This window comes from Lepidothrix coronata, unplaced genomic scaffold, assembly GCF_001604755.1.
Source record: "Lepidothrix coronata isolate B3197 unplaced genomic scaffold, Lepidothrix_coronata-1.0 Scaffold1, whole genome shotgun sequence".
NCBI classification, from domain to species: Eukaryota; Metazoa; Chordata; class Aves; order Passeriformes; family Pipridae; genus Lepidothrix; species Lepidothrix coronata.
The window spans coordinates 15,740,900-15,767,089 of record NW_016690181.1 but is presented as its reverse complement, the minus strand read 5'-3'; the positions used below and the strand labels follow the sequence as shown (position 1 = coordinate 15,767,089).

The 26,190-nt window shown below is 36.7% G+C and overlaps 1 protein-coding gene across 1 annotated transcript in view; it reads left to right on the top strand.

Annotated features, from left to right (window-relative positions):
* Positions 1-26,190, top strand: part of INSC (inscuteable homolog (Drosophila)) — a 138,039-nt gene that overhangs the window by 69,404 nt on the left and 42,445 nt on the right. Inside the window, exons 3-7 of the mRNA XM_017807111.1 lie at positions 6,158-6,503; positions 7,006-7,058; positions 8,627-8,750; positions 11,395-11,508; positions 16,679-16,804. Coding sequence (XP_017662600.1) covers positions 6,158-6,503; positions 7,006-7,058; positions 8,627-8,750; positions 11,395-11,508; positions 16,679-16,804 — 763 coding nt within the window. The remainder of the gene's footprint in view (positions 1-6,157; positions 6,504-7,005; positions 7,059-8,626; positions 8,751-11,394; positions 11,509-16,678; positions 16,805-26,190) is intronic.

Below are 26,190 nucleotides of genomic sequence, written 5' to 3'. Positions count from 1 at the left end.
AAAAAAAAAAAAAAAATTAAAAAAAGAGAGAAATGCTAGTTACAGAACTCTGAATATCACTTATCTCTTTTTAGAAATTTAAAATAGGAGTTTTTTTTTTTTTTATTTGAGTATTTCTCCAGGATGAAATTTGCCTGAAATATGTTATGTAGTGCAGAAATATTTGTATGAAACAAAGCCTGATCATCTTTTGAAGCAACATACTTTCAACATGCTGTTGTTCTAAGTTGGCCTCAGCTGGCTGCACCAGAAGATTTTGTCAAAATAACAAAATTTTTAAAAGACTTTGTTTTTTGTCAAGCACTAGAATTCAGAGTATTCAAATTTCTAGTTACTCAAGTTCAGTTGAGTGCTCTTGAAAACTTCATCAAATATTTTACAACCTCAATTAAAATAGAATGACTTGGAAGAAATGTTGGAGACTTTCTCTTGAATTTTTATTTTGCACTGAATTATTTTTACAACAGTTTTTACATTAAATGCTGCTTTTATAATGTAGAGTCTAGATAAATTGCTGTTTTGTCAATATGCCATGATGTACTAAATTCAGGAATTCTAAGTGGTGGGGAACTACTATCTATCTATGTATCTATATATCTTCCTTTCAAGAAGGAAATCCTAAAGGCGCAGGATCAGGCTGTCCCCATGTGCCAAAAGATGAGCCAGTGGGGAATAAGACCAGCCTGGCTGAGCAGAGAACCTTGGCTGGAATCAGGAAAAAAGGTGAGTTTATCACCTCTGGGAGAAGGGAGAGGGCAACTCAGGAGAACTACAAGGATGCCATGAGGTTATACAGGGAGAAAATTAGAAGGGCAAAAGCCCAACCAGAACGTGATCTGGCTACTGCTGTAAAAAAAAACAATTAAAAAAAGTTCCTATAAGTACATTGGCAACAAAAGGAGGGCTAAGGAGAACTTCCATCCTTTATTGCATGGGAGGGGGGGGGAAATAATGACAAAGACTGAGGAAAGGGCTTAGGTAGCTAACACTTTCTTGCCTCATTTTTTAGTAGTAAGACCAGTTGTACTTCAGGTATCCAACCCCCTGAGCTGGAGGACAGGGACAGGGAGCAGAATGAAGCCCCCATATTCCAATGGGAAGTGGTCAGCAACCTGTTACACCGCTTACACACACAAAAGTCTATGGGCCAAATGGGATCTACCCAAGGGTACTGAGCGTACTGGTAGAAGTGCTCACTGAGCCACCATTTACCAACAGATTTGGTTATATGGAGAGGTCCAAGTTGACTAGATTTTAGCCACTGTGACACCTATGTCCCAGAAGTGTTGGAAGGAAGAATATAGGGAACTACAGGCCTGTCAGCCTGACCTCTGCCCAGGAAAGTGATGGAGCAGATCATTTTCAGTGCCATCATGTGGCATGTACAGACTAAGGGGGGGATCAGGCATGGGTTCATGAAAGGCAGGTCCTACTTGACCAACCTGACCTCCTTCTATGACAAGGTGACCTGCTTGGTGGATGTGGGAAAGGCTTTAAATTTTGTCTGTCTGCCTGGACTTCAGTAAAACCTTTGACACTTTTTCTCGGTGTTCTCCTGGAGAAACTGGCTACTTAGGGCTTGGATGGATGCATTGTTCACTTGGTGAAAAACTGGCTGGCTGGTTGGGCTCAGAGAGTGATGGTTAATGGAGTTATATCCAGCTGGCAGCCAGTCACCAGTGGTGTTCCCCAAGGCTCAGTATTGAGGCCAGTCCTGCTTAAGATCTTTATCAATGACCTGAACAACGAGATTAAGGGCACCCTCAGGTCAGTTTGCAGACCACACCAAACCGGGTGGGAGCGTTAATCTGCTAGAGGATAGGAAGGCTCTACAGAGAGATTTGGAAAGGCTGGATTAATGGGCTGAGACTGACTACATGAGGTCAACAAGGCCAAGTGCTGAGTTCTGTCCGTGGGCCACAACCGTCCCAGGCAGTTCTACAGGCTGGGGACAGAGTGTTTGGAAACTGGCCTGGTAGAAAAGGACCTGGGGGGTGCTGGTTGACAGCAGCTGAGCACAAGCCAGTGATGTGACCAAGTGGCCAAGAAGGCCAGTGGCATCCTGGCTTGGATCAGCAAGAGTGTGGCCAGCAGGACCAGGACAGTGATTGTCCCCCTGGACTTGGCACTGGTGAGGCTGAACCTTGAGTCCTGTGTTCAGTTCTGGGTCCCTCACTGCAAGAAAGACATTGAGATGCTGGAACATGTCCAGTGAAGGGTAACGGAACTCATGAGGGGTTTGGAGCACAGGTCCTATGAGGAGCAACTGAGGGAGTTGGGGATTTTAAGCCTGGAGAAAAGGAGATTAAAGGGAGATCTTATTGTTCTCTGCAACTGCCTGAAAGGTGGCTGTAGCAAGGTGGGGGTCAGTCTCCTGTCCCAAGTAACTGGTGATAGAATAAGAGAAAATGGCCTCAAATGGCCCCAGGGGAGGTTTAGATTTGAAATTAAGGAAGATTTCTTCACTGAAAGGGTTATCAAGCATTAGAATGGAGTCTCCGGGGGAAGTGGTGGAGTCACCATCCCTGGAGGTATTTAAAAGCCGTGTAGATGTAGCACTTAGTGACATGGTTTGGTAGTGGACCTGGCAGTGTTGGGTTAATGGTTGGACTTCATGATGTTAGAGGCTTTTTCCAACCTAAATGTCAGGGTCTCTGCCAGTTGACCAGATACTGTTGCTCAGTTAAACAGAACTGTGGAGAATCACACCAGCAAGGTCTCTTATGCTTGAACCAATCCTGCTTAATGTGTTGAACAACCTGAAAAATGGTTATAATAGCAGGACAACACAATAATGTAAAATGCTAAATGAAACTATATGTTAATGAACATAAAGTAGTGCATGTGAGAAGGGAAAGGGAACTGATGAAAAATTTCATTCTATGTATAGAGTAGAAAACTCTATGTATTATCACTCATGGAAAAGATTCTGAAATCAAAGTAGATTTTTGGTAAGGTAAAAAGGTAAAAATCAAAGAGCCCTCTGGAAAACACTTTAGTAAAAGGGAAATTTAATTTAAGAATTGTTGGAAAATAGGGGCAGTGCAGAAAATGTGTTTCAAATGTATAAATCTATAATTTGTCTGAATATTGTATTTGTCCTGTCCTTGCCATCACATCTTAGGACACAGGGATACTGGAAATGACTTTTTGAAAAGGTGGGGAGAGTAAACAAATGATCAGAGGAGTAGAAAAATGTCTGTATGGTGATTGACTACATAGACTGAGTTTCTCTACCTTGGAAATAAAATAACCTAGAGAAGATAAGGTGGAGCAAATGAAAAAATGAATTGCATGAAGAAAGTGAGTGCAGAACTGTCATTTCAGTATCTCTTAAAATATAAGAACTAAAGAATTTGTGTTTATATGTCCAAGCAAGTTTAAAACAAAGAGTAAGAAACACTTTTTCATACAAAAAATAAACAATGTGAGACGCTGCCACTAGATGCTGCCAAGGCCAAAAGTTTAACCGAGTTCAAAAAGGGATTAATGGCTACTTTTGTTTCATGAATTGTAAAAACATCCTGCTCAGACACAACTTCTGGCTGAGGAAGTATCTAAACCACTAATTGCCAGAAGATGGGAAGGAGGGGTTGCTAAGCTCTTGCCACAGTTCTTATAATCTTTCCTTATGCATCTCCTAATGGGCGTGTTGGGACCAGGATAATGGGCTAGACAGATTGTGTTGTTTTGTTTCTTTTTTTTTGGTCTGACCTATTATGGTTCTTTTTATTTTGTAGGTGTAGGGTTTTTTTTTTCAGTAATAGGGAGACAAAATGGAAATTTTCAACTTGTTTTTTGAGTTCAGTAAATGCTGTCTGGAATAAGATTCTTAATAGGTAATTATGAATGATCACACTTTTTGCTTTTCTTATTTTAAAATATAAAAAATTAGTCCAAAAATTAATCTGTTAGGAAGTTTTTCTCTAAATATAGGGAGATGTGGATGAAGGTGAATCATTTATATATGTCATTTGAGTGATAATACTGTATGTCTAATTTAAAGACTAATGTATCAGAAAAGCTGAGATAGTAAGCACAGGGGGAGTTTTCTGTGGCCCTTCTCAGAAAGGATGTGAAGGGTGTTATTTTTGCTATTGTTGTCAGTTAAGGAATACTAAGTTTCAGTGAAAGAATATCCTAAATTCTACAGTTGTACTTGCAAAAATTAATAGGAACAGAAGCCAACAAGGAGAGTTTCTTTAACATTTGTACCTTTTTTTTTTTTTTTTTACAGCTCTATAATCTTTTTTTCTCCTCAGATTGAATTTTGGCTTTTGGGACCAGAGGAAATATGAATGATTTTTTGTTGTTGGGTTTTTTTTTCCTTCACTAAGCTTCTTTTCTAGTTTTTTTTATGTGAATTTATAATATAGAAGTTTATTTCTATTTACTAAGCAGAGCTTTAATCAATTATCATAGTGCACTTTAGAAATGAAAGATACATTACTCTGTGTCAAATGAGTTTATCCTGATCCGCACGCAAACTATGCACAACATTATAAATCATGGTCTCAAACTTCTAAAGTTGTTGGTTTTGTTTATTAGGAAACCTTGCTTCAGATCCAAAAAGGCAATAAGAAAGCATGAAGAAAGTGGGCCTCAATTGATCATGAAATGCAATTACACAATATTCAAAGCTGAGTGAAATAAAGACGTTAAATAGCAGCAGCCCGTAAAGTTTAAAATTAAAAGTAGTTTCATCAAATGCAGTGAAAAGGGAGATTGGATCAATGAAACTGATCTCTTGTATCTTGTTTGCTGTCAATTTACATGAAATGATACTTGAGGTCTGCTCCTTTTCATATGTGCGTAAATACATTTTGTTTATTTATGGAATATTACTGGAGTGGTCTGGCAGGAGATTTCTTGAGTTCAGTGTATAAATGGAAGCAAAAGACTGAAAAAGCCTTCCATCTGGTCATCCTTAGCCTCGCTAATGTAATTCCAGATTTTGTTCTAACAGTAAAATTTAATATAACAACACAACTTTACTATTGTGTTGCTGAGTTGCAATGAATCAGTATCTGAATTAAATGAATGGGAACTATAATAAAAACATCTTTTTTGTCCTATCTGGTATAGTATTATTTAAAACTGTAGCTTGTATCCAGAAGGTAGACAGCAATCCACTACTTTGTCAGATTATCTGTAGGATACCAATAGAAACTTGAAAAAAAATTAAATTCATTTTCTCTTGCTTTTTCTGAATCTAATTTGTCCTTTACCTTTTATCTTCAACTCTTTGGAAACCCTTAGTATGGTTGGAGTGAGGATTAAGGTATTTTTATTAGGGTCTGGGCACCTTTATATAAGAAAAAAAGGCACCTCCATCTCAAGGCTCTGGGGAACTTGTGATCCCTCACAAAGATGAGCTCAGAACAGCTCAGTACAGCTTCTGCATTGGGTACCATGTTTTACTAGCTGGAGGGTGCAAGGGCATGAAATGCAGGCTCATTGCCCTTGTGTCAGGGAGTACTTATCAGGGAGTTTTTCAGCCTTGCTGGTTCACATCATATTTGTTGTAGTGCAAAAATGTGGTTTGGAAGTTAGATGTGCAAATTGTACAGAGCAATGAGAAATAAGGGGTAAGGTACAGATCTGCTGAGGAAGTAGAATCCAGCTGAGATTTAAGGGATTACGATATGGCAGAAACAGATGTTGCTGACAGTATTGTTGACTTGTCTTGGTTTGGCTGTGTAAGTTTGTCTGGAAGGGCTTTGGAGAGATGCTGCAAGGTAAAACTATGTTAAGCACTTAATAGGCAAAGTGTCTAGATAAACCTGACAATCCATAAACAACAAGCAAACATACTCATAACTTTGTTCCTTCTCCATGTTAAACGTACATCTGAATGTACAAAAACTTTTTCCCTAAAAAGCGTAGTCTAAACTTCTGTTTACTACTGATTTTTCAGAAATAATTTTATAGCAGGGAATGTGATGTAAAGGTGATTAGAAAACCAGAACCTGTATTTGGAATGAAAAGCTAAACATGTTGCTGTGTTACTACAAGCCAATTGTTTGTTCAATTTTTTTTGCCTTTTGTCAGTCAATTGTAAGCTAGTAATGGATACAGCTGTATGGTGTTGCTGGTGGTTATTCTAAGTTTTTTTTTTGCTTTACCTCATTCTTTCCTCTCTTTCTCTGCCTTCTAGCATGCATTTAATCCAGGTGGACTCTGTTCAGCGTTGGATGGAAGATTTGAAGTTGATGACAGACTGTGAATGTATGTGTATTCTCCAGTCCAAGCCCATCAGCATTGAGAAGGATGAACAAAATGAACTTATGCTTTCCTCACAGTATAGCACTTGTGATAACTTGCAGCTTCTATTAAAGAGAGCTTGGATCATAAGCACAGAATTGACAAGGATTGCTCAGAAGCTGGAGAAGAATAGGTGGCAGAGAGTCCACAGCATGACAGTAAGAGTCAACTGCCATGTGCGTTCGATGATAAATGAGTACAATACGTTCACCAGGAATCCTTCAGAAGAAATGCACCAGGTATGATGCCTTATCTGATGTCATGTTTCTCTTATTTTTTGTTTATTATTATTGTTATTATTATTATTATTACTTGCTTTAAACAATCTGTAAGAAATCCTTATATACTGATACTGGTCCCTGGTTTAAGACTTTCTAATGTCTTTTTGGTGATGGACATTTTATTGAATTATTTTGGATCCTATTTTATAGGTTTGATTCTGAATTTTATTAATGACTAATTGTGTTGAAAAATGTTTTGCTTTTGAACACTACAGGACTAAAGTATTTCAATACCCCATCTGTGAGTTCCTTTGCATTTCCAACACAGAAAATGCTACTTTTTTGTAAACTTCAGTTTTATCTCTACCTGTTTTATTCAGAAAAATAGATAAAGAAAGTTCATGTGAAATATTTTGTTTCTGGAGGTTTTTCAGTTAATAAAAAAGTATTATTTATTTTTTTAAAGAAATTATGTATATGGATATTGCTTTAAAACCACTTTCTCTTTCTTTCTCTACAGTTTGAAAAACTTTTGATAGACAAGTGTTCAGAATTTACAGCATTCACAGAAAGGTAAAAAATTTTGTAGTTGGAATATTAATTTTGCTGTTTTATTATGTTGTGGAATTTGTAATAAGAAGCACAAATCCACTAAGACCCTCAGTTGTTTGAAATAGGCCCCTGTAGCTCTGCAAGGCTTTCTTTTCTTTGTGGTGGGTGAAGTGAGTTGCTTTTATCTAAACTGTATCCTTATGAAAAATGGGATCTGCTGCTGCACAAAAAGCCTGGCATAGATGCAAAGCTTCATGCAAGTGGATTTTTCGGGACTTACAGACATAATCAAGGGAGAAAGTCTGACTCTAAGGATGTCAGCGACAAAGTGCCCTTCCAGTTCTGTGGAGCCAAGATTTCAGTTGGCGTGAAAACCTAGTATACACATATCCATGTATGTACTATTAAATCAAACCAAAATAAATACACAGTCCTTTAAATTGTAGTTGTAGGTTTGCTCATCTCCCTGCACTCTGGAATGCTGAGAGTAGAAGATAAGAATCTCTATAATTCTTCTCATGGTATCTCCACTTCTGAAGTTAACCAATCCCTTCAGCACAGTTCAATCACTGTTTTTTGATTTACTTTTAATACTATGCAAGTTATTTTGCTTTGGGGGAAGACACCATCTAGATATCAGGAAATAACATTTTTTTGAGCACTATTTCTTTTTCCCAAACCCACACAACTCAGAATTTATATTCTACTATGAGACACACAGATTTAATGAGAGCTCTGATCTCAAAGTGTCTGCCCCAAATCAGCCATCCCCCTCCTTGTCTTTTTAACAAAAATTTGATATAGGTGGGTGACAGACAGGTAAAGCTGAAAAGGTTTACCTGTGCAGGTAAAGAGACTAATCAGCCAAACTGTATCTTCCATTACAGTGGCCTGTCTTGGCAGAATATGTTTTAGCAATTCAAATGAATGTATTTCTGTGAGGAAATATTAGTTATTTCATTTGATTTGTATAAAGTTTTCCATCTTTATCTCATTTCTTTAATTATAACCAAACATGATTGGTTACAGGATAGTTATGCTAATTCTGTAAAGCTGCTTTATGTAATCTTTCTGCATAGATGGACAAATTTTACTTTTGAGTATGCTTTTTAACTCATCTGGACACACATTCGTTTCTGCATCCTTATTCTGCTATCATTAAACTATGGCAAAAAAGGTAAAGAAATGAAAATTGTGGAAAGCCCTTCTTTGATTACGAAAGATGGATGGATGTGCACAGCTGCAGTTGAAATGCAAACATCTGAGAGTGACTGAAACTATCAGCACAAGTGGAAAAGAGCAGAGTTACACTATACAAACACACAGCATCTGCAGCAAAATTTGGCCTGCAGTTTGTGAAGTTGTTATACCAAAATTATTCAGTAATGTCCACTATTGTTTTTTCATGGTATACTTACTGTGTGCAGACAAAGCTTTGATTAAAGTCTGGAATGATGCTAATGACACAAAGACATTTTCCTTTCCTGAATTCCCATTATATCCCCATTATGAACACAGGCCTCACCTCTGACAATGAGGTCTGTTGCATCTTTTTTTCCTTCACCTCTTTCCTTTCTCTTTCTTTTCAGGTGCATACAGACTGAAGATGAAGAGATACTGAAGTCTATGAAATCTTGTATTAATGAAACACTCACCACCGTTGCCCAGTATTTTGGCCAGTTGATAGAGCTGGTTTTAACACATGAGGCACAGGTGAGTTTATATAAAAAAAAAAAGGTATTCCAAAATGATTGAATCTTGAGGGAGACCATCCACTGGTGACCCAAGGTCAGATTGGATGGGGCTCTGAGCAAACTGATCCTAGTGAAAGGTATCCCTGCTCATAGCATGGGGTGGAACTAGGTGTTCTCTAAGGCCCCTTGAAACCCAAGCCATTCTGTGATTAAGAGGAGGATTAGAATTACAACTCCCAGTTTTCAACAAACCCATGATCGGTAATTCAAATATGTTGCAATGAGATTTAGGTGATTGTATTCTCAAATTCTCCAATAAACTCAAATCCCAGACAAAATTATCTTGTGGCTTACCATGTTGCTTACTTTTCCTCATGTCTCTCCTTTCTTACAAGCTAACTTCTGGACAATGTCTTGCCAATAAGGTCTTTGGAAACTCCTTCTCTTCTTTTCATAGAGACACTGCTTTCCTTTGGAAACCTTGGAAAAAAATTATCTCCTGCTCTCAGTAATTCTCATTAAAAGCTGAACTTCTAAAAATGTGTATATATAGCAAGTATATTATTGTAGCACACATTTTAAACAGTGCATGTTTTAGACTCCAGGAAGTAGTGATAAAATATAGTGTTGTGTACAGGTTATGCATTGTCCAGAGAGGTTGTTGACTCTTCTTTTCTGGAGATATTCAAGAGCTGCCTGAACACAATCCTAAGTAATGTGCTAGGGAATCCTACTTGAGCTGGGAAGTTGGGCTAGATGACTTCCAGTGTCCCTTCCAACCTTACCCATGCTGAAATTCCGATTCTGTGAAATACGCTGAGTAATTAGTCTGAGATTGCAAATGCATTAATTCTTTTTCCACTAGACCATTCTTGAAATAGTAGCAACCTGCAAGCCAAACCAATCTATCATGACTTATACTGTTTTCTTTCTTGAGATCTCGGTAAAAATCCCTTTGTTCCCCATTTATGCCCAATTAATTTGTCCATGTTTTAGAGGAGATGTTAGGCTGAAATTTTTTTGTTGTCCCTGCAGAAAAAGAGGACAGGAGAGGCTTAGTGAACATGAAATAATTAATTAGTATTTACTAGAGTGCTAAAACAAAATTAGTGTGTGGTATTGGTTAAATTCTAACATACCTTGATGCGTTAAGATGTCAAAACAAGTGATTCTTTCAGAAACATCCCTTCTAGTTTTAGAAGATGATTACTAGTAGGTGAGAATCTCCAAAATACATTTGCAGAATTGCAGTCCAATTAACAAGCTACTCGCTAATGTGCTTTGGTTAAGAATTATGAGAACCATATGAAATGCCACATGTGAGTTGAGGTGTGTAAATAACTTTGCATATTCCAAATTCGCTGAGTAGGTGGTTGTTGTTTCAGTGCTTAGGTTTTTCAATCTGAAGAACAGTTATTCACTGCTGATATTTCTGTCTTTGGGCATCTCAGCATCTGCATGAAATCCCAGTCCCTTTTTCTTCTAAGGGAGTGGAATTATTACTCCACATCATCTCATTTGTATTTGTGGGGCTGAAGGACTTGGATTAGAACTTGTTAATAAAAATAATTTTAAGAACAGTTTTCTGAACCATTCAACCAGCCTATGTTTCCACTTCTACCATAAAAACACATTGTCTGTGGGTAGTTTGTGCTCTGAATCAGACTAAGTGACTGTGTGAGAGGTCAGAACTTTCAACTTGCATTGTGTAAAGAGCTTTCTTTTCTAATCAGTGTATCAGGATTTTATTCAGCATAGGTTCATATCCAAGTGTGAACTGTTAAACTGTATTTTTTGTGGAACATTTTTCTAATGCTAAAGGTGAAAGAACAGAGCCTCTTAAAGGGAAGGTAATTGAATTTTGTATAAATAACAGTATAAAATGTGGTATGCTTCCTTGCTCTTCTTTTAAAGTTGGATAAAAATGCTTACCTTCTTCCTCCCAGCAAATATAATTAGTTCTTCCTCTAATGATTCTATTTTGTTTCAGAAAGAGTAAAATGAAATAAACTTCTCTATGGAGCTGCAGTGACACAAATGCAAAAGCAATATAATTATTTATGAAGATAAAAATATCTAATCCATTTCATACATTGGAGAAAACCCCCTATATTTCTTTATGAGAACTCCCCGTATTGATCAATGACATTTTCTGTGTAGTCTGAGAATAGTGATGAACCCAGAGGCTTAGAGAGTAGTGTAAGAAAAGGTATAGCAATATTCCTTATAAATAAGGTGGCAACCTTGTGATCAGCTTTTACACTAAGCTAAATTACTTGTCTTCTGAAAATTTCAGGCAAAACCCAATAATAATTTACTAAATATCTGAAGAGTTCTTTGCTGAATTCTCAGACATGAGCCCATTTTCTTACCCTGTAAATATTTATTTTTAAAATATCACTATTCTTGGTTACACCTATTCAAATGCAGTGATAAATGAGTTAGTGCTACCAGTTTGACTTGTCCAACTTTTCTTTCCTTTTTCTGGGTGAGAAGCACGATGATTAAAGAACTAGGCTGTATACTCCATCTTGTCTTTAAATACAGAATAATAAAATAGAATCATAGAATCTTCAAGTTTCGAAAAGACCTCCAAGACCAGTGATCTAACTCAAATGCCTTTAATTGGAAGTAAGTTATGTTTATTATGTTATGTCACACAGAACGTGCTGAGACAAATAGAGCTGTCAGACAGTGTGCACGTCACCGAGTCGGCGATTAGCAGTTTGTTCAGCCTTACCCAGGAAGGTGCCCATCTGTGCCGTATCATAGCTAAGGTAAGGGCATATATGGAGTGATCCAAAGAGAAATGGTAGTACAAGCAAGTTATTTTACTTAACACAGTAGTGGTTGCAAGTTTTGAAATGTACAGTGCAAGATGAAATTATGTATTTCAGGAGACTAATAGTCTAGGTTAAAGAACAACAAAGTTTACTCTGAGAAAGTATTTTTTTTTTCTTCTTTTGCTGCTTTTGCAAGTCTTACTTTGCAGATTTTACCACCACAACCATCCAATAAGAATTTTTTTTTTAAGAGGGCCACAGCCCCCCAGTCTTTAGTTAAATAAAGCTCAATACCTGTGCAAACATCTTCAGCAGGATGGCAATCTTCAACAGGCTTCTGAGCATTGCTTCAGTTACAGTTGTCTCTATATCACCTGAGGTATTCATCATTTGGGAACTTTTTTAATGTCTCTCCTGATAGTACTTTTTAAGTACCAGCCATGTAAGTAGAGAGAAACTTTACAATTGGCCATGCACATGGCTGACTATGCAGAGAAACAAAGACCTCTTCAGCTGTGTGTACAGAGGATGTTAGAGATATTATCAAAGATGTAAATTTAGAAATATTTTGCATGTGTTATTATCCTTTAACGAAATAATGTAATTGCAACTGCTTCTGTCAGTTTGTGTTCTTTTTTACTGAATACTTGGTGCTAACTTTTGGTACAAATGAATCATTCTGCCAAAATCAATGATATTGGAAATCCCTGAAGAGTTTGCACCTTTGAGGACACTTGGAACTTGAAAAGTGAGAAAGGTAGGACATTGTGTGATGCTGAGGATAGGATAATCACAACAGGGTGTGTAGAAAAAAGAAAACCTCCCTCCTTAAACTTCTGCTTATGTAGTGGTGTACTAATTCCTTGTCCTACTCAGAGATGAGGTTGAACAGCAACATTTGATTAATTTGACTTCTGATGTGCCTTTAGATGGATATTTACACTATAAAAGGTACTACTCTGTTCTGAAGGCTGAGGTAAGCTCGGAAATGTGTAGTGGATTCTGGCAACAGCCTGAGAGGTTTAATTTTTTATAAATTGGTATTTGAGCTCCACTCAGTGGTACCCAAAAACAATGTTAAAATGTTGAGTACTGAGGAACTGCAGAAGTAGCAAACTAATGAAAATTGATGTTGTACTTTTTACAATTTTGTGACTTCCATAACAGTTTAATTTAGCAGAAGTGAAGTCTCACCTTCCATAAATTACTCAACTAACATATTGCTGAAACCTGGATGTGTCACAGGTTTATAGCTGAGGAAATGCATCCCCTTACGCAGAGAATCCTGAGTGGTGTTTGGTTGCCAAATTACAGCTGTGATTGAATCACCTGTCCTGTGTGTCTGTCTCCCCTGAGCACTGCGAAATGCATTTGTCCTGACTCACCCTCATCCTTCGCCCCCTGTATTTCCAAATTCAGCCACTTGAATAGTTAGCTGGAACAGTAAAAATGCAAGGTGATTTGAAAAAAAATAAACTAAAAAAAAAATCTGAAATTGCGTTCACTCATTATGAGGGTGAGAAAGGATTAAAGTCGTGCAAAGATCTCAAAACCTTCCACAGATACTGTAGTTCCCTTGAGAACTGTCATATTATCCTGGGTAAAAACTAGCCAGAGAAGTGGAATATTTGTTCACCGTGAAAGCAAAACTCAACAAATTTGTTCATGTAACCTTGAAGTCTTACTCTCCATGACAAAGTGTGATCTTGTGGCACACTGTTGTAAGGTTTTTTTCCTGCCCTAAGCTATAAATTACAACTCTCAAGTACACCAAAAACTCTAACATGCAAAAAAAGACCCACGATAGTATTGTAATGCTACGATATTACAGGAACTGATTTCTCTTTACATTTTGGTAAGGCTTTCAGTCTTCTCCCTCCTTCTCCCTCATACCCTGCCAGTATTTTACAGAAATTAAAAAAGGCTTTGAAATGTTCCCCTCTATGCTGAAGCGTCACCTATAATTTTATTTCACCTGGAGGTATTTTTTGACGCTTTTTTTCAGCATGTGACTTTGTAATCTGCCATGAAAAAATCACGTTGCTGACTCACCCTGGCAGCCAGCTAGTAGTTCTCACTAGCTGTCAGAGGCATAAAGCCAGAGGTCTCTAACATAAATAAGTAGTAACAAGGACGTAATAAGAAAATTAGCATTACTTGGAGCAAACAGCTTATACATAGATTTGGCTTTTTTAACAACCAGAAAGGAGAATTAGTAAAAATCTGTTCCAGAGTTGTAATAAATAAATGCTGGGCTATATAGTTATAAAGAAAAAAGTCTTTTTTGAAAATCCATTTTACCAATGATAGGGTCCATTACCAACTCTAATGAACTGGATGCTTCAATAATAGTCTTGTAAAAGAGAAAAAAGTGAAAATGAAGATAGTCATACCTGCCTATCACTCCTTTTGGAGAATGCTTGACTGATTTCCTTGTGACTGCACAGCAGCTCACTTGCTTTGAGAAGCTTCTAATGCATCTTACCTTACCTTTGTACTTCAGTTCCTTTTCTAGCAAGTATTTACTATGAAGGTCTCTTTGGAGATCTTCTATCAAGATAATTACAACTGTTTTCAAAGGCTTGATGAGAATTTATTGCATTTTGAGTCATTTCGGGCTGAAACTGCAAACTATTCCCTTAGAATTAGATGCCTTTTCCTTTCTCTCTTTACTCACTCAATTCACTATGCAAAGTGGGGCTTTTCATACACGTGACCTTTCACATACTGTTGGTGATTGTGTTCCAGGTGATTTTATCTACTGCTAGCCCTTCTGAACAGCATCCCAAGGATATCCCCAAAAACTGAATTCCTATTAATCCCATATACGAAAGGAGTAGGTCATCAGGTAGTAAAGCAAGTGCCTCTCTCTTCTTCCCTGCTTCAGAGTCTGTGAAGCCTGTCCCAAATGAAAGTTGAGTTACAGTAAGAACAGCATTTCATGTGTTGTTTGGTCAAAAACTGGAAATGCCAAAAAGTCTGCAAAGGATAAATAAAAGCATACTTTATATATATTGGGAACTTTTGGAAAAGTGCAGGTTGATCCCCAAAGCAAGCAAAACTCAGTACTGTTATGTGCCTTTGTCTGAATGGTACTGTTTACCCATTTGGCCAATCTATGTATATCCCTGTCAGATGGAATAGTTTGACATCATTGCAAAAGATACAGGGGATGAAGCTTAAAAAAGTTGAATAAATTCTGAGAAACGCTCTCATCCCAGTGAGGGGATTGATTTTGACAAGCCACAGAATCAGGCTCAGTATTTTCTACCTATCCTATATTTCATTTACAGACCTCTAGGTTCATTACTCATGATCAATATTTTACAGCTTGGTAATGGCACGCAAGGCACAAAATAAACAGTTTAGATCTCCTCCTGATGAATGCAGTGATAAATCACTTCCTGTCCATCAAAGGGAAAAGTAGGGCACCCATTTGTCACACAGAAGGCTTGAAGCAAATGTGCCAACATCGCTTGAGTTTTACTAGTATTGTCCATAAACTTCTACTTATTATGACTGCAGCAAAGATTAGGATCATCTCTGATTCCGCAGAACTGCGGGAAATTTCAAATCGATAATGAAATTTAAAAAAAACTCTAACAAAACCATTACCTTTGGCTTGGGGGTGACACTGTAACAGCTTTTTTCCCCTATATTTTTTACAGATAATTTAGTTACTGCTTAGGTGAAATACCAGTATCCTTTTGTGGAAGGAAAAATATAACGGAACCTTTTTTTTTTTAGTGTACTGCCTCTTTTTTAATTTAAAGACTCAAAAATATCTTTCTGCAATAGGCTATATATAACAGTGTTAGATATAAAATAACTCATACAGATACATGAGCACTTCTTACAATTCCAGAAATAAGTTTTACTTTTAGCAAACTTCTGTAAGCTTAGTGTTTTCACTGATGTCAAAGAAATTCCATATGCATATGTAAAGACATGATATAAAACTTCCATCTGAAAAATATATTGAAGTATTAATTTTCTCTAATTCTATATAAATTGGTATAAACTTTTTTTAGACTGAATAGAGGTCTTTGCTTGCTCTATTATTCTTTATTGTATTCAAGTAGGACTAGCACAAAAATATAGAATTCTGAAAATGAGTGGAGTCTGAATTGTAGCCTGGAGATTTTAAGTCAGTACAATTTGTTGAGCTTTCAAATAATACAAATGGTGGAGGAAGAAAAAAAATATTATTTCTATTAATCTAAAAAAAAATTAAACAAAGGCTACAGAAACAGACTTAAGAAGAAGGGTGTATTTTATAGTTGATCTATGATTTCAACTATTTTTAATTTACTACTGTGATCTGAATACTTTAGTGTGAGATCTTTGTCTGTAATCGATATTTGAAATGCTTTTCTCTCCATTATGTGTCTGCTCTTGCATAATATAAGACATCTGTAGTCTACTTGATAGCAGAGCATTTTGAAGTGAAAAATAATTTAAAAAATCCCCACCACATGAAGTGCATATGTTGTTGGTACTTACTTATATCTTTCCATTTGTTATATGAACTTTGCTAACACAAACTGTACTGGAAATGTTTAAGGATAACTAATATATACCCAAGTCTGTATCATTATTGTTACATTTAAAGAAAAATGCTTAGTAATGCAAATTTTATCCATTAGAGGATGAAGACAGGAATTGTCTGTATAGAACTTGAAACAAATATCTACCTTATTTTTAGTAGCTCTTCAACCACATGACCTTCTCGTTCAAATTTTTAGCATTAAGTAAATATTGTGTGGAGTTCAGAAATATAGAGGAATGGGAAATATATGCTAACAAAAATCTGCTTTATACTAATAGAATATGGCTGAACTATCACTTAAATGTCACTCTAATTGCCACCTATTGATAATTTTTTGTAATTTTCACATGAATGTCAAGTTTAATTTAAATGGAGCTTGTAATTGGTAAAAGTCAATCACTTAAGCACACCTCCTACTGAGATTATATTACTTTTTCATCACTTAGTGTACAAGCATTAATCAACTTGAGTTCTCTGTGTGAGCTTAACATCACTTTGGTGTTGTTATAGTAATTTGGATAAATTACTAAAGGAATCTGCCCCCCAGCCTATTCTTGGTTAAATACTAAGGAAACATTCAGTGCTGCTCTTCTGATTTTTGTTTTTCCCCTGCAGGAAGGAGGTGTAGTCACTCTCTTTAAGATCTGTCGCCAGGATTGTTTCAGATGTCTTTATCCCCAGACACTGAGAACCTTGGCATCAATTTGCTGCGTAGAGGAAGGGATGCACCAGCTGGAAAAGGTAGGCACTTCAGTATTCTTTACTGACTGCATCATAAAACAGAGAAGTGCTGTCTTTAATCTCTTCTAGGAATTGATAATATGGTGGTGTTTGATACTGATGATGCTCCACACTATGCTCACCTCTTCTGTGCTGAAAACATCTTTGCCCTTTACAAAATTGGCTGCAGCAGTAGCATTATTCTATTATCCTTTCACAAATAAGGTTCCTAAGTGGGGATAATTTTTGTAAAACAGATAAACATGTTAGTGATTATGTCAAAAAAGCTAGAGAAATTACAATTTGTGGACTCTCTGAAGTGTTTTTTTAGAAACTCCATTGTTTCACATAATCCTTAAAGGAGGGAAAGCTTTATACCTCTAAATCCTTTCGTGATGCTCTGGTAGGGCAGCTGCTTGTGGTACTGAAGCAACTTGTGAGAGTTATAATTACACACAAAGAAGTGGGACAGATATAATTCTTAGTCAAGCAAAAAATGTGTCTGCTAATCGGCAGCAGGTCTCACGAAAGCCAATTTTAACTGGGATGACCAACGTCAAAACATTATCCAGATAAAATTATATCAACAGTTTAGGCTCCATTCCTTTCTCACTCTCGCTACATACTGCTATGTTTTGGAAAATGAACACTTCTGGTCACTAAATTATGATCTCATCCTTTGTATTTCATAAAACAGTCATCTTCCACAGCTGAATAATGGCCTCTTCAAGTTAATGATAAATGATTTCAGTGCCACTTTACATTGACGTATCTTGTAATTTACTGCCCCAAATTCAAGCAAACTGTGACAGAATATCTGAAGCAAAAAGCAAGTCTCTGAGCTTACAGTAAATGAAGATGACTTAAATTTTTCTTGACATAATGCTGTTTCAGACTGACACCAGAATCAGTCTAAAAGGATCTTTCATTATGTCCACTATAATAGAGGAATTAATAGAGTTAGAAATAAAAAAGATTGATTTATCTCACCTGGTCCAGTTCCTGGCAGCGTCAACATGTGTTTAATGTGGCCCATATCAAAGCTGATGAAACAGGAATACTAGAAAAAGTGATAACTTTCAAGATCTTTCTTTAATCTACTTTAATGTTGGTCACAAGTTAAATTTATCAGGGTAAGCTTTACCACAATCAGGATTGGAGCAGGGTTTAAAGGATTTCTAACTGAAATCCCCACCTTCAAGTACCTTCAATTCTTAAATCACCTCTTGGCAAAACTTAAGTCTGCAACATGAGGGCCTGGACATTAATCCTGTTCACCTGACTGAACAGACAGGTTTATGAAAGGAGAGTTGGTTATCACACTGTCAACTTCTTTGCCCAAAACTGTGTTACTGAAGATCTGTATGTTATATGGGTCCAGTACACAGTACGGTAGGTTATGTGGCCTGGGTTTCTGTTGGGTGAGAATGTGTGATTTCATATGTCAAAAGAAACAAAGACATTTTTTTCTCTGCGAGGAGGTTAATGTGTCTCCAAGTGCTCATGGATGTTAACACAGGCCATGTCAACCATATGTCATCTGTAAATAATCTATCAGAATGTGACAGCCCAGGTTTGCCAATTCAGATTGCTGAGAAATGATAGTAATCAAGAAGGTTTTACTACTCTTTGTATTCTCTTTTCATCCTTTTTGTACGTTTATTTAGATGCAACAAGGTATTCTGACACAGGGAATCAATGGAAAGTGCATGTTTCGGATGACCAGTATATTGATGGAAACAATACACCAGTTTTTTATATTGTCTTACTTAAAAAAGAGAGGTTTATTTCTTCCAAAATTTGAAGTACTCTTTCAAAGAAAAAAAAAGAGGATTAACAGTATTAGTACTATCAGTGAACAGTATTATCATTACAAAAGTTAGCATAGGACTTTTTATTTGTCAGAAAGAGTGGTTTCTATTATCCAACTGAGTACTGGGTGCTAGTGAAGCATTTAATTTGCTCTAATGTGAATATCATTATGCCACCTAGTGCATTAAAACATCAGTGCAATTTGAATTTGATTTTTAATGACACACTCCATACAAAAAAAAAAAGGCTTGGACTCCAAAAGATTCAGATTAGGCAAATCAAGGTAAAAAAACCCACCAAAACCACACAAGCCCTCCCTCCTCTATTTTTCAATTAGAATTTACAGCCGTTAAAGTGCTTAGAAGACCACTTAAAAGAAAGCATCAAGAGCTATAATTTCTAATGAAACATTTATCTGAGAGGTGAACTAAAACGGGGTAGTATACTTTCTGCAGTAATTGCAGTGCTTAATTACTAAAGACATCAGGAATATTGTTTATTTATCCACTGCTCTTTGATCTTGCCAATTCAGTGGCAAAAACATGCATTAATGTAGGTGTTATTTAGAAAATGAGCAAGGAAGTCCGCAGTTCACAGGAAGCAATCCAAGTAGAGAGTATCTTAACTTTTTAACATCTATCTTTAGATACACCTGAGTATTTAACTTTCTTTATATTTATATTTCTTTATACTTGGTGCAAATTTAATGTGAATGGGTTTGTTGCGTTTGCACCATTTGTCTTGAATTGTTTTTTGGATTATAATATGGAAATACTGTTCTCATATACTAATAAAGGAAAGTAACACAATGTAAAAAATTACCTATTATAAACAAAAATATTTCTTTCCATTTAAAAAAAAAACAAACTTGCTCTTCCCATTCACATATATTTAAATATATCACACTTGAAAAAGCCAAAACCATTATTACATTTTTATCATCTTGATAAACAAACTGATCTTTGCTATAATTGCACTGACAAGGTAGTTGTTGCAATGATTTTTTTTTTTTCCTCGCTTAGGTGAGTCTAATTGGCTGTGTGTACAATAAAGCAGAATCAGTAGGTTAAAATGCTAGTTTAGAATAGTTGTTATTTCACTTGCAAGTACTTTACTGAATTTTGAAAAAGTACTGTTACTTTGTTGTATGTTGAACTATAGAGCTCCAGGAACTCAACAGTAACAAATTAGTCAGGCAATTAAAGTAGAAAAATAGTGAAGAAATAGCTCATTTCGTGACTGGGGACCGTGTACATAAACGTTCTATGTAAGCTGTTCTTGATAAGTGGTAATTTTGGTGCTTCAAGCTGCTTGCAGATGTCTGGTTGTTTGGTACACTTTAATTTTGTAATCTCCTGTGACAGCAGCAGGTTTGAGATCATCATTTGGTCTCCGCTGTCTGACCAGTCCCACTTCAGAGAGGAGTAGAGAGATCCTGGAAAAGCAATCAGAACACATTATTCCTATAGCTTCCCATCCCTGTACCCAAGAGAACCTTGTCATCTGTGTCTTGTGGCTTTTGAGCATGCAAAGTTTTCAGGGGAAAGCTCACTCCACCAGAAAAGATGGGTATTCTTGATTTGGGTGTTCCAGAGTTTAAGCAGAGACAATATGTAATACAGGTAGTTGGTAATATAGAAAATACATAAAATCTCCTTCCAGAAGAACTGAGTTTGTGGCAGGTGAGCACAACTGAAACTGAGGGACAATATCAGTGCTGCACATGCAGGTTCACATGTTGGTGTATCCTACCTGAGATTAAGGACAGAAATACAATGATGTATTGGGAGATTGATTCTGAAGACAGATATTTGTTGAGGATTCTGGAGGGTAGAATATTAGAACCTTTATGAGAGTGCTTTGAAAACTTAATTCACCTCAAGGGTTACCATATAGGAAGGACTGTTGGAGTCATAGAGTTGGGATAGATTACCCTATTTTGTGAAACTTAGGGTTCAAAAAAATAATATTGTGATCTTGATAACATACATCCAGCAAATTGTGTAGCAATAACTGTACCTTAAATACTGTTTTCGTTATCAAGACAGATATAAAATCTAACAGATACTGTTTTCAACATGAAGCAACCTTGCCTGGAAATGGGGTTTCTGTCTGACTACAATCATGCATCTTTAGCACATTTTTTTGCCTAAAGCAATTCTCCAGCCTTTTTCCTTCCTGCATTTGCTGACATGCAACCTCATTAAAGTCTAACGTCTGTGGCAGTTTCTCTGCCTCAGGTCTCTCTGTACAAAGGCTGTTGGTGGTTGTGCTAAGAGGCATGGATTTCTACTTTTTGCCCTACCTGAAGCTCAGTTGTGTGATTTTTTTTTTTTCACTGAGGCTTCTGCTACAATGAACTTCCAGCTTCAATAAAAGAACTGCAGAGCTAGTTCAGAAATAAATAGCAAACAGACAGTGTAACGTACTGCAGTTTTTACTGTGCATGTGAAACGTTATTACATTAAAAATATTCAGCTCAGCTGAGACCTAGATCAAGGCTCAACTGCTACAAAAATGTAATGATTATACAAATAGTCATTCAAGCAGCTGCCTAAATATTAACAGTGTGCAGTGTGTGTTTACTTACACTACTTAAACTACTCCAGAAAGTAAGACACCTGGAATCAACTCATTAAGAGGAGATAATCCAGAGACACCGGTGACAACAGTTGTTACTTTCACTAGTAAACCCCTCTTTTTAACAAATGACACAGCTTTTATCAATGTGCTTTAAGCAAAATTGCCTTGGAATAGATTATATGTTGCTTCGAATGCTTAATTTAAAGCACATTATATCAGATTACCTCCAGGAAAAGAATCTAAAGAAGGGTGAAGCAAGTACAAAGTGTACAAATTTCGTGGCTGGGAAACTATGAATTTCACAAGGACTTCTTAAACATGAGTAACCTAAAAATTTATTATTCACTGTGAACCCAGCCTGCTTCTCAGAACAACCATGATGTTATACACAATAATAATATCTGCATGATGGGAGTGCAGTCTGTCAATGACACCACTGAAAAAAACAAGCTTTTGTGGGGAATTAAATAAAATGTTTATTATAGAACCTGCAACCACAACTTTTTCCTAGCTTTTGAGCAAATGTGTGTTGATTACTTGATTTGGCTCTAACCACTTTGAGCTTTCAGTTTCAAACATTAGCTTCTATCAAAACCATGGAGTAACTTTGTTTCAGCTGAAGTAATCTCAGCTTTTAAAACCACTGAAGTTCACTTAACTGTAGGGTGAGACAGAAGTGATAATTAGGTATTAGGAAGGAATTCTTCACTGTGAGAGTGGTGAGACATTGGAACAGGTTTCCCAGAGAAGTTATGGATGCCCCATTCCTGGAAGTGTTCAAGGCCAGGCTGGATGAGGCTTTGAGCAACATGGTCGAGTGGAAGATTCCCTGCCTGTGGCAAAAGGGATTGGAACTAGATGATCTTTAAGATCTCTTCCAGTTCAAACTATTCTATGATTCTATGAATTATGGAGAGGGCTCTGATTATGAGAGCTTGGGTGGTATGACGGTACAGTCCCCACTTCAAAGGGTGGACACAAAAGTTAGCTGGTGATCAACAGGTTTCATTGTCACAGCATGTGAATGCTCCACAATCATGAATGTTTTAATTTTCATAGTACCTGGTATATGATGGAAAAAAACTTTGTACCATACAAGAGACTGAAATTTTTCCTGATCTGAGTGAATTGTACAGTTGTCTTCATAATTTATTATTCTAAATACAAAATATTGGGAGAAGGAAAACATTAATAATAGACTTCTAGAAAAGGTATTTGAGATTGTCAGCAACTAGGAAGGAGAAACCCACAGGCTGCTAGATTTAAAAGCATGTCTATAGGTTGTTTCCTTTTTTCAAGAAGTGCAATAATGGTGTGTAGCTTTCTGAGAGGCAGCGAAATGTTGATTTTTATTGTGGCAAAGAGTGGCTTATTCACAAGACTTTGAGCAACAAGAAAATCTCAGAAAACACAGAGTTCTGCCTCAACCTGTTAGCCTTTCTCACTCCTCAGAGAAGAGCTTTGTGTTAAAGTTTCCTTTTTTCCTTTATGAAAAATTTTTATGGCCAATTTTGTTAGTTTCAGAACAAGAGATTAGATGGGCTTATAAGATGATAAAAATTGCATAGTTATTTTATTCTAAAAAGAGTTGAATTCAAAAACTCAAATGATTCGGAATTTTTAAAAAGAGAAATATTTTAAAAACTCTAAAGTTTTCAAAATTTAGTTTTAATTCATGAAGAGACAAATTTCATGTTGTTTTGTTCCCTGGCTAAGACAGGACATTGCTGGGCAATAACAGAAAAATACAGGGTTCTTAGAAGTCACTAGAAGGTTTTAAGTTGTTAAGGAGCCTTTCTCTTGTATCTTTTCCATAAAAACAGGCAAAATGCAGTGTTATAACCTTTTCTGAGTTTTTCATGTGTCACGTTGGCAAAGACATTCTCAGTGATGTTTTATGAAGGGGAATATCATTCTTTCACATTCCCCAAAGTAGTTCTGGTTTGCAGGAAAAACCTGTGAAGCTTCATGGTTGGGAAGAGACCAGAAACTTACTTTCTGCATGCTTAAAACCACAGAGCACTGTGTGCTAAAAGCATCTGAAATGATTTAGGTGGGTAGGGACCAAGTGATACATTCCTCTTACAGCCCTTTGCCTGGGGAGTGAGCTCTTCTTCTGGTTTGCATAATGCACTTCTTTCCATTCTAGACCATTGTTTTGGGTCATTTTCCATGGCTGTTTATAGCCAGGCTTTGAAATTGTGATTGTGAAGTTATGAACAGTGAGCAAGAATGGATAAAAAGATTTCTGAATTTTGAGAGAGAAGGATAACCTCTTAAAGACTAATTCTGGCAACTTTTGCCATGCAGTGCAGAGCGCACTCTAACTTGGTGGCATTGATAGCTGGAGCTGGGAGCTCTGTCTCATGCTGTCACTGGGTAATTGTGTAAGTCACATGAGAATTAAGAGCTACAGTGAGAAAGAACTATAAGTCAACCTTAAGGAATAGTGTGGGGAACAACATTTTTAAAGCTGCTTTTCACATAGCCTTTTTGATAACCAGGCATATCTATTTCAGTAGCTGAGTTTGTAGCACAATTAGATAATGTGAAGTTCTAGGCTTGCTGCTCTTTAATTTACTGGACACTTTTTCTCAGTAAGGCTGTTTAATTAATTGGCAGTGAAAAATGTGCTGGGTTTGGCAAATTACATTTCTGTCAGAGCCTCTGCAAGATTCATTAAATCATATCTCAGAGTGCAGCAACTGCCCTTCCTCAACTGCTGGCTCTGTATATATTAGGTGGTGTTTCAAGTTTTACCTCCTGACTGCATAGCTATGTACACATAATTACTAAGTGCAGCCTCTTTCAGCACAATCCCAGGCAAGAGTAGCAAGACTTCTTAAGTCATTGCAGAATCTGACATCTTAGATGCAACAGGCTGCAGTTCTAAGACAAAGTGCTTTGGAAGTCAAGGAAGTGACACATTTCTGAATACTGAAAAACAGTGTGAAAACATGTTTTAAAAAACCCTTGACCACTGCCCTCACCTCTCCCCTCAAAAACCTCACAACAACAACAAAAGGAAAAAAAACCTCTAAACCCAACAGGGTAGTTAAATTCTTCAGTGTCATTTGGTTTGTTGAAAACCTTCTACCAGTCACACATCAGACTAAAATTTGTTTGCTTTATGGTGGTACCTACTTTATCATGGAAAGAGGAAAGCAAGGTGGTTTTTTTTTTTTTTTTTTTTGTTATGCCTTATTCAGGAGACATGGAATTGAATAAAGATAGACATGTTAGAGCAAGATTATGGTACGTTGCCAGTTCTCTATAGGAAAAAAGTATACTCAAAATGCTTTGGCTGAGGTCATGGCCATTATTTCAATTCTGTTAAAATGACTAACGAAATTACAGTTGTCGTGTTGTTGTAACCCTGATGGTCTAAAAAGATATGTATCAGCTGCTCTGCTAAAAGATATTACTTCTCCTTACAAACCTTCCTTCACTTAAATCATATTATAGATTTTAGAAGAGGGAGAAAGGAGCCAGCAAGCATAGCACTAAAGATAAACATTTTGATAAGAAGACCTGGTTAAGGAGTTGGTGAATATTTGGCTTTGGAGAAGAAAGATTTCTATTGTCTATCAGTAGATCCTCACTTAGATATCTGGCCTTACCCAGATTCTGCAAACATGTGCACTCAGCCTTAAGCATGTGAGTAATTTAATTTAAAAACAAGAGAACTGCCACCTGTTAAAAATGTCAACAGGTATGCACATCTGTTGGTCCGTTCATGGCTAAGGTTTCCTACTGCAGTAAAGTTCACAAAGTTGAATATTCGTTTGCTGACTACCGTACATATAGTGCTGTGGCACAAAGCAAAACTTTCAGAGTCAAATCAAATAGGACCTTTTTAATCAACCTTGTCTGCCTTTTCAATAGAGTGAAATAGGCAGTCTATGAATTGACATACAAATCTATCTGTACACTGATAACAAAAGTGCTGTCTCCTAACCCAACAATGAATGCTTTAAGTCTTTTCCCTTTAGTGTGAGTCCTTCCATGTCACTCACAGATTTAGGCTTTGTGTTGTTTGCCCTGTGCTGAAGTGGCATATTGCTTAAATGTGGATCTGTGATAATGTGTCCACATGCAAAAATTTGAAAACAGCCAAACTGGCCCTGTGTGGTTTGGGTTTTTTGTTTGTTAGTTTGTTTGGTTGTTGTTGTGGTTTTTTTCATGTTTCAACCAGACCTAATCAGGAGAAGGCATTGCAGTGGCATTCAGGTATCATCAATGATGTGCTGGAAGTAAATCTTGCCACTGCTCTGTTGTACTTTTTTTGTGGCTCCAGAACAGTGTTCAGCAGAGTGAGAGCTGATAGGATTAGGTGTACTTTGGCACTTAGTTTCCATACAGGATGTAGTCACTGAAGGAGGAGCAACATCTCATCTATCCCTCAGCTCTGTCCTTTTGTACACCTCAATTTTTTTAATCGTGATGCAGGAGAGACTCTACAATCTTTTTTCCTTCTTCTGTTTTGAAAAGACAAGTTTCATTGAAATAGATTTTGAAAGCTGAAAAGGAGAGTCCTCAGACTTTGCCAGGTTACTGAGGTGTACACTTTAATGTGCAAGATCAAACTGGAGCGGTGCCTGTAGGGTGCCATTCCTTCCAACTTCATTTTGAAAACTTGAGCTGGTGCCAGGTTACCGTTCTGCACTTGTTTGGCTCCTATATAATTTACACATGGTTTTCACAGTCAGTTATGTTAGTATTTTATGCTACCTATTGATTTTGTATTTCGCTAAGTATTTTATTTAAAGCACTCTGAATAGCTTTAGATTTATGTTTCAAAAGTCAAGATGTTAAGGGAATTTTATAAATGAAAAATAATTTGGAAATCACCAGATGATGATTTTTCTATAGTGACTTAAAATATAGCCTAAAGTGATGACAATGATCAGGGCAGTGAATGATCCATGAATGACGTCTGAAGGAACAGAAGCCAACGTATCAAATGACAGGTGGTTTTTCCCTGCCTAATAATAATAATAATAATAATAATA